Here is a 17,253-nt window from a genome sequence, read left to right as displayed (position 1 = left end):
TTGAAACTTGAAACTTGAAACTTTGACATATGCCTGGCGTCGCCGCCTCTCCCAGGATTTAGTCAACTGTCGTGAGGATGCGTCCCTGGTAGACACTATCAGGGACGTTTCTCCACTACTTTGTTGCCATCGCGCTGGGCCGCGACATATGCCAAACAATGTGGTGGATTTTGTGGATTGGGGGGGTTGTGGGGGGCGGCTAACTGGGTGTTATCCGACCCGAACGGGTACGGCCACAGCTTCGCCACTGGTATTCTGCCTTAGAGGGAACTCTGCTTTCTAGTGATAGCTTCTTCTCCGGGCGTTCATTGGCTTCCGATGTTCCTATCCTTTGGTCTCGTTCCCTTCCCTGTTTTCCCTCGTGTTAGGCTCTCTTTATTGTTGTCCTCTCCCCGCATTACTTTCTGTCCCCTTTTCCTCCTCCCCTTGGCTACTTGTCTTTGTGGCTGATTCTTCCTCCACCTCCAGTATTCTTCTGCTTTCTTTCTTCCTTTGATGTTTGTCTCTGCTATTCTCTTCCCATCTTTCCATGGTAATCCCCGAGACCTCTACCGTTTGGTTTATGGTGGTGTTCCATGTTTGGCAGGGTCGGCCTACCTTCCATTCCGAGGTACATAGAATCTTGGCAGCCCGAATGATGTGGTCTTTGTTCCTCCTGTTGGTATGTCCCCAGTATCTCATCTGCCTCATCTTCAGTCTCCTGGCAAACGTCTTTTCCTCTAATAGTTCTCTTCTCTGCTTTCTTGTGAGGTTGCTGTTTTCTTCAGTATCCTGAGTGCCTTCCACTCCGCCCTCCTCAATGTTCGTCTGTTGCTCTTTGTTGGCGCTGAAGTGTTAATTCCGTATAAGATTGTCGGTGCTACGATCGTGTTGTAAATCATCATTTCAAGCTGTCCGGTACTTTCTTCGCTCGTATGAAGTTCCAGATTCCGTGTGTGATTCTGAATGCGTTGGTTATTCTGTCTTTCACTGCGTTGTGCCTGCTGAGGGTGCTGCTTATGTACATACGTTCCCGTATATTTGATCTTGTGCTTCATGGTTATCTCCTTCCCGGCTATGGTCTTCTCTCCTTCTTTGTACTGGGGGTGTTGTTTGCTGGCACTCTTGTCATCATGTAGCTCTTTTCGTTGTATGTTTGTAGGTCCACCATTTCCTGGTGTACCTGGTATCCCGATGGCCTGGACGAAGTCCTCAGTGTCTTATAAATTATCCGCGGTTACGAGTAGATCTTCCGCGTACGCCAGTAATGTCGGTAGTTGTAATTGGTCGCCTATGCTAAGGTTCCTCACCACCATCCTTGTTTGTTCTATAGCGTGGTCTAGTGCTATCGCGAAGAGCCTTGGGGAAACGGACATCCTTGTTTGATCCCCCTGGTTTTCTTTTGGTGTTCGGTTTTCTTCCAGAACCATTGTATATTGGTATATATTTTCTGTTTCCCCCTTGTTTCCTCTTTTTATATTTTCTGATGTGCCTATACCATTACATTTCCGTATTCCTCTCCATTGGTCTGAGTTTGGCGATCTCCGCGAACTCGGCGAATTCCTTGATTTCGTGTTGCTCATAGGCTCTGTTTTCTTCTTCCTTGGCTTCCCTTAGCTTCTTCTTTGTTTCAGGTTAGTGTGGGTTTTGGCCCGCTTTCTGTTCGGTCACATGGGCGGTTTCTGTTTCCCTAGTGTTTTCCTTGTTGCTTCTTTGATCGTTTCGCCGATCTTTTTCCATATGGTATCCCATCCCCTTTTTGCTTCTAATCTTTTACCACTGCTTTCGGTACTCCTTTCTTTTCTTCTCCTCTGACAGAAGTTTCACATTCCGCCCATCGGTTTCCCCGTTGTGCTCCTTGTCCTTTCCTTCCTGTTCTCTTCTTCCCCTCCCCCCTCTTTACTTTCCCCTTTACCATTTTGTGGTCCGATCCTACTGTTTTTGCCCATATGTCTGCTGTGTTCGTGACGCTGATTTCCTTTGATTACATGTAACCATTTTGGACTTGCCGAATATGTTTTCTACCCTCAGTCCATGTAGGTGTACCATGTTCGTAAAGGTCGCTGCCGTTCCCTTCCTCCTATTCACTTCCGTCCAGTCTGCCTAGTTGTGCATTGAAGTCGCCTAGTATGATACCTCGGTTCTTTTCGCACTTTTTGTTGTTGTTTCACTTCGATTTCTGAGTTCCGCCTGCCCTCTTTTGTCCGAGGGGATGTGGCATCCTATGATTGTTAGTCTTCTTATTTTCATCTTGATTTGGGCCATGGATATACTCTTGCTTTTCCTTCAAATTTCTCCACCTCAATGCATCGGTGCTTCTTGATTACGATTTCCGCAACCCTGCTGGTTCTCTCCTTCTTCCCTCCACGTATCCGTCTACGTCTCCTATCAATTGTGGGTAGAAATCTTCCAGGTTTTCCCTGATGTATGCGTTGATTTCTTTTTTAATCATTTGGTTAATTTCCTGTGAGGCTCTGATGTCACTGGCAGTCGCCTCAGTTGGTGCGCAATGGCTCCAAACAGGCAGTCCCCATCCTTATTTATACTGATGCATTCTAGGATGTATTCTTTTGATCGCACTTCTATTTGATCGCTGTTACGAGTACTTGTCTTTAAGGTCTTAATCCTGGTTTGGGTGGTGGGTGCTGTTTATTGATCGCTAAAAGAGATACCTAGGAGAGATAATTTAGTTAAGTTAATTGTTAAGTCACCGAGACGTGCCCCTTCAGTCTATCTTTGACCGCCCCGTATATTCTATTGTGTCTGGGAGACTCTAAACTAAAGGTACTAACGAAAGTAAAAAGCGCAAAAAAACAGGAAAAAAAAGCCGCTGAAATTTGGTAAGAAAGGTTTCCTTTTTTGTCAATCATGCCTATTAGACCGAAATTTGAGAGCTTAAATATTGTAATTTATGGCTTAGTTTCTTTATATGTCTCCGGTTGACAAGTTTATATTTCCTTTCCCAAGGGTCAATTTGTTCCACCCCGATTCGAAGTAGGTATATTCAATGTAGCTCCCAGTGACTTGCGCCTCTCTATTCTATCTTTTCCCCTTTGTTCACTTTTAAATTAAATTTAGCCTTAATTCTAAGTAAGTGAGTAAGTAAGCAAGTAAGCACTTATCTTAGCTTTACGTTCTTTGGTTCTTTTTTGTCCTGTTGATTGGAGGTTCCTGCCCTGTCTTCTCACGATTTAATTAGTCTCGCGCGTTATGAATCTTGAGATTAAACTTAAAACTGTAAAAATTCGTAAAATCTCAGCCACTGGACCGATTTCGATGAAATAAGCACTAAACAATTGCAAATTTTGTACGCTACCGACATACATTTTTAAACCTATACAAACACAAAAAACCACTAAAAAAGGCCGGAGCTCGCTCAAAACACGTCCGTTCGCCATGTAAGACGAACTTCTACCCATCAAACCATATTACGTATTCATAGATTAATTGACCTGTCATTAGTTGGTTACCGCTTATATATTATAATTGCAACAATGTAGCAGCCACAACATTAATTGCGTTTGATGCTCAAACGAACACAACATCCCTTGCTGTTAGGTCTCATTTCAATTAAGTGGAGTCCCCCCTGTTTAAAGACTGACGTTTACTTTTCAAATATGCGTAAATAGTAAGTAAATATAAAATATTTGATTTGGAAGATAAAAAGTGGCTAACTTGTAATCGATTCCACAAAGGAAAAACGCTCGACGATTACGAACGAACGATTTCGGATACGCCAAAAAAGGCAAATCAATGCCGACTTGAATGGGAGGAAAAAGTTTATTAATCGACATATAAGTTTAGAAACCTTCGGATAATATTTGGTGAGAAGCGGTTTTGGCTAGCTTGTCTGGACGACGAGGAAACTTTGCCAACACATTATCTTTTTCGTTGCATTTGAATAAATCAATTATAGATTTCATTAAAATTTAAAATCAGAAAAGTATGAATCAAATTGGAGCTTTGACATACATTTTAATTAAGCTGCTATAATCAACGGTAACAGGTAAAAAATAAGAAATTCGCTTCGTTAGTACCATATTCCAATTAATGTGCATATTATACAAAAGTGATTAAAAAAAACTCATTATAAAGTTTCTGAAAAAGGAGTAACGACCAAAAGAGAAAAAACGTATCAAAAACTTGTAAAATTGAAAAATTGTAGAAATAACTTTAATTAATTTTTAATTGGGGAGGTAATTCGTGCTGTAAATTGAAGTCAACTTAGAAAACTCTTTAAACCAGAAGAACGTCTCAATCTTGAAAGTTGCATCGGTAACAAGTAAATTGCACTCAATAAACTTTTTAAGCAAAGTGTAATTCGCAGAGTTCAAACTGCGAGGCGAATTAAGATCAAGTATGTTCACCTGTTACAGTAAAGGAAGAGAAATCATTTCCTCGACGATCCTACAACGTTCGAATTTAACTGTTTGGTTTTCTCTAAGCTCTGAAATACTCTCGCCCGATTTGTACACAGAGGCACTCGAAAGAGAAGTTTCCAACTTTTACATTGAAGAATAAAATGCAACGGGTCGCGATATTAGTTTCATGTATACAGTCTGTTCTACAAACGTTATAGAGACTAAATATCATAAAAATTGTATAACTTTACATGTGACATTACGATCTATCCGATCGCATACTGAAATTTCCGGCAGCACTTCCGGTTAAACCGGAAATCGGTGCTACCTTTATTTATCCAATACAATGTCTAGGTTTTTTATGATCTTTGAATAGAGCAATCAGTTTTCCGTACGACAACATAAAATATGCATGTTTGATATAAAAAATAGTGAAAGTCGTTATTCAATATTTAGAAAATTTATGGAATCTAGCATGCCGTGTGCTGTTAGGATGCGCGATGTCTAGCTATGTTACAAGGGGAGATCGTATCGCGCGAATGTGAATCTTCAAAACGAAATATCGAACAAGTTCGTGTAGGTCTTTTTTGTGTGATATGGCACGCGACATGCTAGATTTTTCCTAAACATTGACTCACAAATTTCTCCATTTTCTTTTATATCAACCATATGCATATTTTATGTTGCCGTACACTGTACAGCAATTTAGTTGTGGCACTAGCTGTCCGTGTTGCAGGCAATTTTGCACAATTTGTACCAAAAAAAACCACAAAATTTAGTGAGCGTGAAGATTGAGTCTCATTAGTTGAATTAATCAAAAATGGCAACCTCATCAAATTTTGATGGTATCGTATATTTTTATATTGGTAGTTCAATTTCAGGGACTTTAACCATCACAAAGTTTTTAATCCATCGCTTTGAAGCCTGCCAGTTATTGCAAATATATACCCTGCTATGTAAACAGTGTCGGTGTGGACTTTGGGCTTTGGTTGGTTAGTCAAATTTTCGTTTCAATTTATTTAATTAGTCTGGTTGAGTGTTAGGTGTAAACACAAAGCGAATACTGCGTTTCTATTTGTATCCAAGTGGTTTGTTTTTTTCGCTTTAAAAGATTATTTCCTAGAGTTGTTAAATGCACGACAATTTGTCGCTTACTTTCGTTATCAATTTTGCTTTGTTAAATCGTTTATGTGACAGCCGATTTAATTTATGGGCACTCTGATTACTTCCACAAAAGGTTGATATAATTTAGTAGCGATAAGAATGCACTTCATCGGGAAACAGTGCGTATTTTCACTTATAAGTGCACCAGGGGTTTGTATTTCACCGAATAAATTTGGGTTGTTTAGGTAATGAAAACCTATTGCCTAGCAATTAGACGAGAACAGTCAACTAATAAAAATGCGACACTGAATATTACAATGTTACAACGCAGTTACTCAAAAGACTAGAAACAAACGACTGACTGCATTGATTTTTACGTTAAAAAGTGCCTGAATAATGCTAAATCCGTTTTGTTTTAGCTTCAAAAATAAAGGAGATACAGCAAATTGAATGAATCGGCCATTTTTCAATTTTTCTCTCTAGGGAACAAACAAAGGACGGCAGCTTATTTCTGGCAACGGTTATGGAATTATGAAAAAAGACTACACGAGTACTTAAACCGTTTTCGTTTATCTGCGCTAATAAGAAAGTTACCCATTTAATCGCATCGAAATTGGACCACACTGTACCGGGTCACCCAATAAGATTGTTCCTCGGCCATATCTCGGAAACCGTTCGTCGTATGACTTAGGGGTAAAAAAATTATTGGGTAAATCGGTTATGAAGAACCGCTGGAAAATATTTTCAAGTTCTAAAAATGACCACCAGAGAGCGTAACTCCCATCTTAAATTTTAAAAATGCATTTTCTTTAAATTTCGCATAAAGAGAACCAGTTTATCTATCTATTTCGTAAAAACAAAACCTAAGTTATTTAAAAAACAAAGATGGCATGGGCGCTCAATTGTTTTTGCGATAACCTGCTTTAACTTCTTAACCGATTTTAACAAATTTGGTATCGTTGAAAAGAGCATTCCTTGGGTAACAAAAATATAGTTAATTTAGTTTGAATCCTTCTCTGCCAGAGGGTTAGTTTTGACAATATGATCCAAAATCCTAAAAAAATTAAATGGAATGATATGACTTTTCTTTATGAAAAAGTAGCCAAATAACACCCAAAGTGGCCAGTGAAAACCGTTTTTCAAAATCTCGTTCCTAACCGCAAATATTGGGAAAATAAGATTAATTAATTAAGATGCTTAAATTGTATCTTATTTGACGTATTTCCGGTATTTGTCGATGGCGTGAAAGATTGTTTGGAAAAGCACCCTACACTTTTAGGTAGGCCTTGGAAAATTAAACAAATGAAACACGATGCATTATAAAATAATGACAGCTGTAATTTGTAAATTATTCTGCTGTTTACATTCAGAAAGTGCAGTTTTTGAATTTGTAATCTTTTCTAAAATACCGATTTCTAACCAAGAAGCATTTAATATGCTGGCGGCGATGGTTCGTGGTCGATTCGGATAACGCAAATAGAAGATACGGGCAGCGATGGTCGCATTTTGAAAATACACAAAATATATCGCTAGCATATTAAATTGCTTCTTGGTTAGAAATCAGCATTTTAGAAAAGATTACAAATTCAAAAAACTGCACCTTCGGAATGTAAATACAGCAGAATAATCTACAAATTACGGCTGTTATTATTTTATAATGCATCGTATTTCATTTGTTTAATTTTCCAAGGCCTACCTAAAAGTGTAGGATGCTTTTCTTTCGCGCCATCGACAAATACCGGCAATACGTACAAAGTAAATTTAAGATACCTACAATTTAAGTATTTTTATTAATTAATTAATTAATCTCATTTTCCCAATATTTGAGGTTAGGGCGAGATTTTGAAAAACGGTTTCACTGGCCTCTTTGAATGTTATTTGGCTACTTTTTCCTAAAGAAAAAGTCATATCATTCCATTTTTTTTATTTTTTTAGGATTTTGGGTCATAGTGTCAAAACTAACCCCCTGGCGGAGAAGGATTCAATTAAATTAACTATATTTTTGTTGATTATCATTGCCCAAGGAATGCCCTTTTCAACCATACCAAATTTGTTAAAATCGATCAAACTGTTGCAGAGTATCGTTAATTGCCTCTTAAAGGAATAAATACTCGAATTGTAGGTAGTTGTAACTATTAAGGTCATCGTTTGATTGCAATGCATTAGTGTTACTCCATTGATGAATGATCAATTTTTGAACGCGTTAAGAAGAGAAGAGTTAATTATTGTACTCGATTCAGAAGCAGATAAAGAGTAGCGCGAGGCCCTTCAGGCATTAGTCACTAAACATATATGTGACTTGGGAGATTCTTTGATTATTATAGGTGTTACGGACTGGATGCTAAAATTGAGCTGGGCGTTCAATATCCAGGTTTATTCTAGGTAAAGCGTTGTCTTTTTACCCGACGTCAAGATATGGACATGTCAGAATCGGTTCGTTGGTTAGACTTGGTTCAGGGTTTGGAAAGCACGATTTTTACCTTCACCCCAACTTCAAGTTTTTTTTTGTGTGAGGAGTGTGGTCATTCGGAACGAAATGGTGGTTCCAGGATGCTACTCCAAGAAATCTTCTTACGGTTGTAATGATGTGCGGCGTCGGTAATTTCTGAATGGCGATTATCTTCTCTGGACTGGTTTGGACACCACCATCGCTGATAACGTTTCCCAAATATTTCAGAGGCGGACGGCAACATTCTTTCAAGTTTTGTAGGTGTTCGGCGGACGTCCGGAACACGATGATGTCGTCCAGGTATGCGAACGCCAGTGGCTCCATTTCTGGCACTCACACAGTCCAAAAGACGCTGAAACGTGGCTGGTGCGGAATGTAACCCAGAGGGCATGGCTTTAAACTGGAACATGGGAGAACTGTTATAGATGTGGTCACCCAGGGATTATTCGCACAAACTGCCCTAACTGCAAGGAAACTTAAAGCGCTCCATTAGTTTATTTTCTGTAAGACTTTGATGTGTTCTTGTGATAGGCCTATTCTAAACGTCAACACATTAGGTCAAAGGGGTAGTGGACTTATAGATACTTCATCGAACCAAAGTGTTGCTGGTCATCCGCATTACAGGATTTTGAAGGCCAACGGTGAAATCAAATTAATTAATGGGGTATTTTTTACATTTGGTTTAGCTAGGAAGATAATCATTGTCAGTGGGTTCAGTGTGTCCTCGCGGTAACACTTCACACTGTAACACTTTTGTTACATATCAGACATTAACCAAGCGTTTATAGTATTGTGTCATTACCATTGTAATTTTGCCAATACGGTTGAGGGAGGAAATCGTCACCTACTCTTGTTAAGAATGATCATGCTTCTTGACCTCAGAAACTTTTCTGTGAAATATCTTTACATTTAAATGATTCACAGTGAACTTAAAAGAAAACTCACTTGACAGGTTATGGGCTCAGAAGTTGACCAATAATTTATTATTTATTACTCGTATCCTACTTGTTTACTATGCAACTTCAGGCGATCCGTTTCGCTTGAGACAATGCACATAGTATAAGAGTGCTTAATTTGTTTACCGCGTATTGTTCCGGGACTGTATGTGGATATGAATAGAGCTAAGTTTTAGACGCCTGGTATTTACTTCTTTGTTGAGAGTCATTGTTCGCGTTCTGAAGGATTGTATTACATGCAAGCGGGAATGAAATAATGCCATTAGGTAGGTAAAGCAGCACGAGAAAGCAAAATTTATTTTCGTTTCGGTATCGATTTTAAATAAACACCGAGGCGATATCACCTAGCTAGAGTAAGCTGATTCCATACGTCTTCAAGATCACGCCGCAGTGTAATTCCGAGATAAATATCCCGAATAACTACGACATTGTTCCTCTACTTGACAATAACGGGAGATAAGGAATACCACATGTACCGATTTCCTCCGAAATAAATCTATAGGACGTTTATCGTTTTACAGGCTAAATAGTGTATGGAAATAAAGACCACTATTTACAAAGATGCATACAACTCAAGAAAGCAATTCAATATAAATGAAAACCTGATCTGAAGCGTGGAGAATAAAAGTCGAGTTCGCAAAAAAAATCTGAAAAGTCGAACTGTTGCAATATGTAAATTTCCAGATAGATTCTCGGAAAGTTGAAATCGAAAATCAGCCCTTAGGGCAACTGACACTGGAAATAATATATCATAAAGGATTTTTTGTCATACTGAGTTAATGTAGTATAAAGGTGTTTCCGATTGAAACCTACTCACGTGTAATTTGAAATAGATAAAAACGTCTTTCTCCACATCAATGCAAACAACTTTAGGTCGAGGTTATTTTGGTGCCCTCTAACGACAACCCCAGCTCAATGATTCGATATATTGCGCGGGATGAGAACTCGGATTGAAAAATGACCCAAATGAAGTGGGTTGCTATTCTGCGTTTGACGTACAGATAAACAAAGGGAAAATGAAAAATTTCTGTTTTGGATGAAAACACGTAAAGTAAAGATGTCATGTTAGTGGGATTTGGGTCAAGCTGGCCTATTAGTTTCACGATCGCTCGTAGCGGAAGCCAATGAAGAGATTATAGATATAAAATGGAGTATGGGCAGTTTAGAAACAAGAGCGTCTTCCGTGATGAAGTGTGATTTGTTATTACTCGCCTGTGAGGGTTTTTGTTTTATAAACCGCGCACAGCCTCTTGACTTTTATTTCTAAAAAAATTGGCTTACCGACCCTTGTCATTTTATGTTACTTATGCTTACTATAGGTGCAAACATGCTTGATCAATTTATAGTTTCTAGTTCGTTTAATAGGGTGCATGTTACGAACTTACTTTAAGTTCATTTGTCATCATATGTTGAATGAGCATTTCTGTTGTTCTGATGCTATTAAAATTTGGTTTCGGGAGTTTGTAATAAATGCTAACGAGAACTAATTTTTTCATGAGCCTCTATAACTAAAATCAATGCAAATAATGGCCACGATCAAATTCCTTAATTTCCAAAACGAGTTACTTAAACAAATTTTGACCTGAAATAAAATATGGGTACGGATCAACAAATTGATCATGATTAAGCATGAGATATTTATCTGTATCGTTAAAGGGTTCGAATAAACACACGATTTAAATGAATACACACAGCCAAAACTTATTGTAAACACATATCAAATTAAACACAAAATTCCGGCAAACAAAGAGGGCTATAACAAAGTCCATTTTACACACCCCGCATAAACGTTCGATAAATAATTAAACAAGTTAATGAAATCCTAAACTACTTACAGTTTTCTGCCACAAATCCCAAAAATCCGCGCAAAAACCACTAATTATGACTGAAATCAAACGCACTCAACAAACATATCGCTATATACATTTTTTCTTCAGTTTAACTCCTTGTCGGAACACAGGAACTTAATTTACTGCAATGAATTAAACTGCCTGGCCAAACACACGACCGATGAAATAATGGCTTTTCGAAACAGTAGACGCAAACTTCAATGAGGCCGCTAACCCTACTGTTAATACTTCTCAACTTTCAACTCGGCTGATTTGCTCGACATAAAAACAACTTAAAACGTGCCACAGAACTCGCGTCTTTTAAGCTTTAAGCACCCCGGTCTCGAAATTGGCAAAAGGCCTTCTTCTTACACCAACTTTAGTATTTAACGAATTCGAAAATCCTTCATCCAATTATCGGGAGCGTAGAAACACAACAGTCAGTCCCGCCGACGTTTCTACAAAAAGCACGCAGTTTTTCCCATTAAAATGCATTCTTATCGCAAATAAATTACATCAACCTTTTAACAAAAGTAATCAGATTGCCCATAAATTCAAACTGAACTGTCACTTAATAGTAATTAACGTCATATTAGGCCGATATGTGTCAAATAAACGCGGTTGAACTTTGTCAAATCAACCAAGTCCGCTATTTGTATATCGGTCGAATCACGTTCAGTAGGTTTCATACCTACGAAAAGAACCCGATTTTAAATTTAGAAAATTTAATTCCAAATAACATTGTACATAAATAGATCAGGTTGTTGTGGTTTCCGGTTGCGATAGAAACAAGTTTACAAACGTACGTTATGGAATTTAACAGGCTAAGGCCATTAAAAGTATCTTATCAATCACATTGGTATTACTAGTTACGTCAGTTTAACAGATAGGTATTATGAAAATTATTTAACAAAGCAAAATTGACAACAAAATACACAATTCAATTAATTGCCCTACATTCAACAATCTAGCAATTACTCTTTTACAGGGAAAAACAAACCGCTTGCATACAACTAGAAAGCCAATACTCGTTTTGTGTTTACACGTAAAGAACAATTAAATAATTTGAAAAGAAAACTTGACTAACAATTAATGACCTGTCATTAATTAAGGCGTCTGTACTCTGGACCAAATATCAACGCCCATCTTGACATTGGTTACATAGCAATATCTATTGGTGTAGAGGTGTCGGAGGATGGTACTCATACAGGCCAATTATAACGTCTGGACGAGACACATCTACAGATGATGTCAAATCTTTCAGTGCAAATATCAGCAGAACGAGGGTCGGTGGAGGATACTCTCAAAGGGCAGAAAGATCGACTAGACGACGCACATCTACTGGAAATGAAAAAACTGAATTGTGAATTCCTTGTAATGTAATGTAATGTAGTGTAATGCAATGCAATGCAATGCAATGTAATGCAATGCAATGTAATGTAATGTAATGTAATGTAATGTATTGTAATGTAATGTAATGTATTGTAATGTAATGTATTGTAATGTAATGTATTGTAATGTAATGTATTGTAATGTAATGTATTGTAATGTAATGTATTGTAATGTAATGTATTGTAATGTAATGTATTGTAATGTAATGTATTGTAATGTATTGTAATGTAATGTATTGTAATGTAATGTATTGTAATGTAATGTATTGTAATGTAATGTATTGTAATGTAATGTATTGTAATGTAATGTATTGTAATGTAATGTAATGTATTGTAATGTAATGTATTGTAATGTAATGTATTGTAATGTAATGTATTGTAATGTAATGTATTGTAATGTAATGTATTGTAATGTAATGTATTGTAATGTAATGTATTGTAATGTAATGTAAGGTAATGTAAGGTAATCTAACGTAACGTAACTTAACGTAAAGTAACATAACGTATAAGACCTACAATTAGAATACCATGAATGATGATAAAAGATAAAATTAATTTCTACTCCCTCTCCTTTTCCGCGTCCCCTTCCTCTACTCGACAAAAATCGCACGAGAAACTTATAGTTTGTACTAACCAATTAATTTCGATGAGGCCTTTCATTAGAATACCATGAACCCCATTTTCAATAGTTCAACAGTTTTACTTGGCACCACTGAAAGCATGCCTATGCAAAATGTGAGACCAATTGGTTGTCGTACGTAAAAGCTATGCACGTTTTACTTACAGAATCTGAGGGAATAATTGATGGGGGGGGGGGGGGGGGGGGACTCTAGGGCCATTCCCCCAGAAGTAGTTCAAAACGGCAAAAGTGGGTCCGGGCGACCGGACGGACAAAACGCAAACAATACCACATTTTTTTTAATTCTTCAAAATGCGCTAAAAAAGTGATTGGAAAAAGGAAACCCAGTACGTATGGAACGATTTGTATATATTGCGTGAACAACGTCATATTAACGTTATTTCGTTATATCAAAAATACGTGGCACCCTATATATCACAGTGTTTCATTTTATTACATGCAAATCTGGGGGATTACGAATAAGTACAAAATTGGTTTATTGTACTTGAATTGGTATCTCAGTGTTACTTTTTCTTTTAGAAGTTTCGTAAATGCGTGGTTCGTTTGCGGTAAGGAGTTTTTTTATCGGACGAAATTTAATTAACGCACGTGTTTTATGGTGATTGGAGGTGGATTTGAAACTGGCGGGGAGGAAGTGGTTTCCTGATGCTGTCAGCAAGTGTTTTTCTGTCTTTGATAAGTGCGCCTGATATCACAAACCAAGCCTGTGCCGTTCTACAAGGACAAACTGGCGCAAGCCGGTCGGCAAAACCTCGGGTGTGGTAGGGAACACATTTAAAGTCCGATTTTTGCAACGGTTCGTAAATGATCTCTAAATTGTCAACGCGTTATTCTTATTTCAAACAGAGTATCTAAAAATCAGTAATTTAATAAATTATATCAGCAGATTATCGGATTCAACGCGTGATTTTTTTTAATGTGCTTAGCTTGCTTCCAAAGCGTCGCGTCGCATTTAACGATAACTACGACTAAGAGAAATCTGCCAATTTATGTACGTTAGTGTATGCCGCAAAGAAACCAATTCTGTTACAATCCCTGACATAAATAATGAGGTTTTATCTTAGACGCTGTAAGTTTAGCACGCAAAAAATAGATGCCGTCAAGAGACAAATTATACACGTATAACAACATGGCTTTATTTTCCTTATATCCCCGACGCCGCCGCTAGAAGCGAAGAAACACAGCACAAGCATAAATCACGGATCAGACAGCAGTCCTTTGCGTTCCCTGCATACGCTTTTAACACTTCATTAATGTATCAAAATATCCACTTCGCGCGAAGATTGCGTGATAAACATTAAACCAATACTAATTCGTACCGCTCGCAAATGCACACGCGAACAATTTATGAGTTTTGCGCGCGCGCCCGTACATTTGGAAACACATTTCCGAGATTTTAAAAGATACACTCATTAAATTATGCTTTTATGCGTTTTTTTCTCGTTATACCAGATTTAGCCCTTATCGTCGAGTGTCGTCAAACCTCTTTTGAATTGCTTTTTTTCGTGTTTGTTGCGTTTATCTCGTTTGTTATTGTTATTTTTAATATCTCCGTGTGTAACTGGAATTTACAAGCATTGTGGTGTGTGGTTTAGTACTGAAAGTTGAAAATTGCCGGTGAAGTGGATCGATTTTAAACGTTCCAGTATGCTATACAGAGTATTCCGTAGTCAAGGGTTGCATATTGGAGATTGTTTTCTTTGCATTACATGACGTCCTTTGAACGCTGGTAGTAAAGCATATTTTTCAATTCAAACGAACTAAGTATTTCAGTTATTGCATGGATTTTAAGTTATTGCTCGACGGCCAATTAGCATTCATTCATTTCTTACTTCACTTACTACTTTTTCCTTAGACTGACCCAGTTAATATTCCTTTCATGGTTGTGGTAATAGGAGCATAGAAAATATATATCTTTCTTGGTGATAAGGAAATTTGTAGTCTTTTTAAAAAGAATTTTCATATACATATCCAAATTCAATCATTATACTAGCAATTTGTATTTTAAGTAGTAGGTCAAAAGTAAGGCCATATACGTACATAGCTACACCCACACTTCAATTGATAAAACCCGAGTCAGAGTAGCAAGCGATTTATAAGCGAAGTCGTTTTATCCGTTCTGAGTGTACCGTTCTTATCTTACTATACCGGAAACTATACAAGCGCAAGATTCGCTGTAGAGTATAAGGTGTACCGGACTCTGCCTGCGGGTAACTCGAGCCGGTTGACCAGAGTTTAAAAGCTACTAGGTTTAGACTATTTAATTACACAAAATTATATTACAATAGCATAGGCAACATGTGATTAGTCAGATTTGTAAGTTAAATAAAACAAGTACAAATTGTGCACAACCCTTGTGTAGGTAAAGCGCATTTTTTTTTAAACAACCCTACGAAATTTCTTCCATAAATAAGAAAATTGGCACTGCACATTGCGCAAATCTAAATTCTGAAACTAACGTGTGATTTTCCTTCTCGTTTTCCTTTGTTCCAAGCGCCTATGTATCAAATTTCATTTAAAGGCTTCCGTAAATAAGAAAGTTGGCACTGTGCATGCGCAAAACCAAATTTTGAAACTGGTGTTAAATTTTCTTTTATTCCAAGTGGCTATGTATCAAATTTTATTTAAATGCCCAATGGTTATATTTCTTCCAAACGTCCCAATCGCCCTTTGTAGGTACTTTCCTTTGACAATTCAATCTTAAGATATAAGGAATTATAACCGATCACTACAAGGGATCGAGGAGGAAGACTATGGTTAGTATAAATTAATTCCTTTCGTTGAGACCTTTAATTAAAATACAATGAGGGATAAAATTAATTTTTAACCCCGTACTCCCCCCCCTCAGGCCCCGTCGCTCTGATCTCGAAAAAGAGTCGCACGGAAAAGTTATAGTTTGTAAAAACCAATTTATTTCGACGAGACCTTTCATTAGAATACCATGAAGGGTAGTACATGTGTTTACCCCCCCCCCCCATTTTCTAAAGTTTAACTTGTCACCACTAAAAGCATGCGTATGCAAGATCTGAGACCAATTGGTTTTTGTATGTAAAAGTTATGCATGTTTTACTTTCAAAAACAGCATCTCAGGAAATAACTCGTGGGCCCCCCCCCCCCCCTTTTAGACAGCGAAATTTGATGGCCGTCTAGCACACCTTCGAGGTTAGGCTACCTACTGCAAAAAATTACAGGACTCTAGGACCATTCCCCTAGAAGTAGTTCAAAACGGTAGAAGTGCGTCCGGACGGACGGACGAACGGACAAAACGCAAACAATAGCACACTTTTTTTATTCATAAAAAATGCGCTAAAAAAGGTTGCTCTACCAACCCAACCCACTATATATTTACAAATATCCATGCCCAAACCCGGATTCGAACCAGAGACCCTATTTGATACATTTTTATCGGTACTACCACATACCATCAACGGTACTACCAACGTAAAAAACCACTCGCCGTCCTCTCCCTCCATGATTCACATCCCGTTCTCAAGAATATGCAATACCAGCTTAACTTACAATTTGCGGGGTGCGGTTGCAGTGCTTTATCGTATGGTGTACACAGTACTTTATTAAGGTAGCAGACTCGTCTACCATTTTGGAGCCCACTGACTGTCGAAATCTCTGCACAAAAAAACTGTTTAATGTGTAAAATCATACCTTAAATACCTTATGCATTAATAAACGTTAAAAAAACCAATAGTTTTTCTTTAAATTATGATAGACAATGTAACATTTGGCGAGCGTTAAGTATAAGTGGGCTCCAAAATGGCGGCCGAGCTTACAGACTTCAAAAATATTTGGGGGCCCTTTCCTTATATCAACAATTTTTAAACGATGTTAATCTGTTTATGTAGAAAATAGTGTCTTGATTTAGCTTTGCTGATTTTGCATTTTGTAATTCATTGGTTCACAGGTCCATTGTAAAATTCAGCGTCACTGCTTTCTGCGTTCAGTAAGAGACCAGATGATTTTGTTCGAACTTTAATTGTTAAGCTTTGTGTAGTATTTGTGCCATAACAAAAGGTACTTAATTTTAATTGTAACTCTTCGTTTTATGTGACTTATATTGACTTCAGGTATTTGTAACTAGGGGTAGGTAACCCGTGAATTTGCTTGTTATTTAATTGTTTCACTTTAAATGTTATGCTTATTCTCATTTGTTTAATATTGGCCAGTTCCTTCATGTTTAAACTCGTTTAGTTTGATTAGGGACTTCAATTGTTTGTCTTTAACTGTTTCGCCCGTGCAGAGGTAAATGCTGGAGTGTTAAAATTTCTTAGCGGCATTCATCTCGAAATACAACTTCAGTCTAAGGTTACCGTAACTATGACCAGATGCCTTCTGGATTGGAGAAAAATTAACAAAATGTTTCATTTACTTTATGTAAGATACTTCGGAATGATATTTTTCACAAATGGGAAAGGAGAGAAGCTGCTTTTAAATCTATTTGAGTTGGCTACTTTTGGGCATATCAAATTTTGTATTAGATTAAAGTCAGATTAAATTATTCAAATTCAAGAGTTTCTTCTTCGGATTGTTAA

General features: G+C 37.5%; 1 protein-coding gene across 1 annotated transcript in view; it reads right to left on the bottom strand.

Annotated features, from left to right (window-relative positions):
* The window catches only part of LOC116170614 (basement membrane-specific heparan sulfate proteoglycan core protein-like), a 76,482-nt gene extending 68,265 nt beyond the window's left edge, over positions 1–8,217 (bottom strand). Inside the window, exon 1 of the mRNA XM_031487118.1 lies at positions 8,020–8,217. Within this exon, the coding sequence (XP_031342978.1) occupies positions 8,020–8,217 (198 nt within the window). The remainder of the gene's footprint in view (positions 1–8,019) is intronic.
* Positions 8,218–17,253: the final 9,036 nt, after the last annotated feature.

This window comes from Photinus pyralis, unplaced genomic scaffold, assembly GCF_008802855.1.
Source record: "Photinus pyralis isolate 1611_PpyrPB1 unplaced genomic scaffold, Ppyr1.3 Ppyr1.4_LG5, whole genome shotgun sequence".
In the NCBI taxonomy this organism is placed as follows: Eukaryota; Metazoa; Arthropoda; class Insecta; order Coleoptera; family Lampyridae; genus Photinus; species Photinus pyralis.
This window is presented reverse-complemented; position numbering and strand designations above follow the sequence as displayed.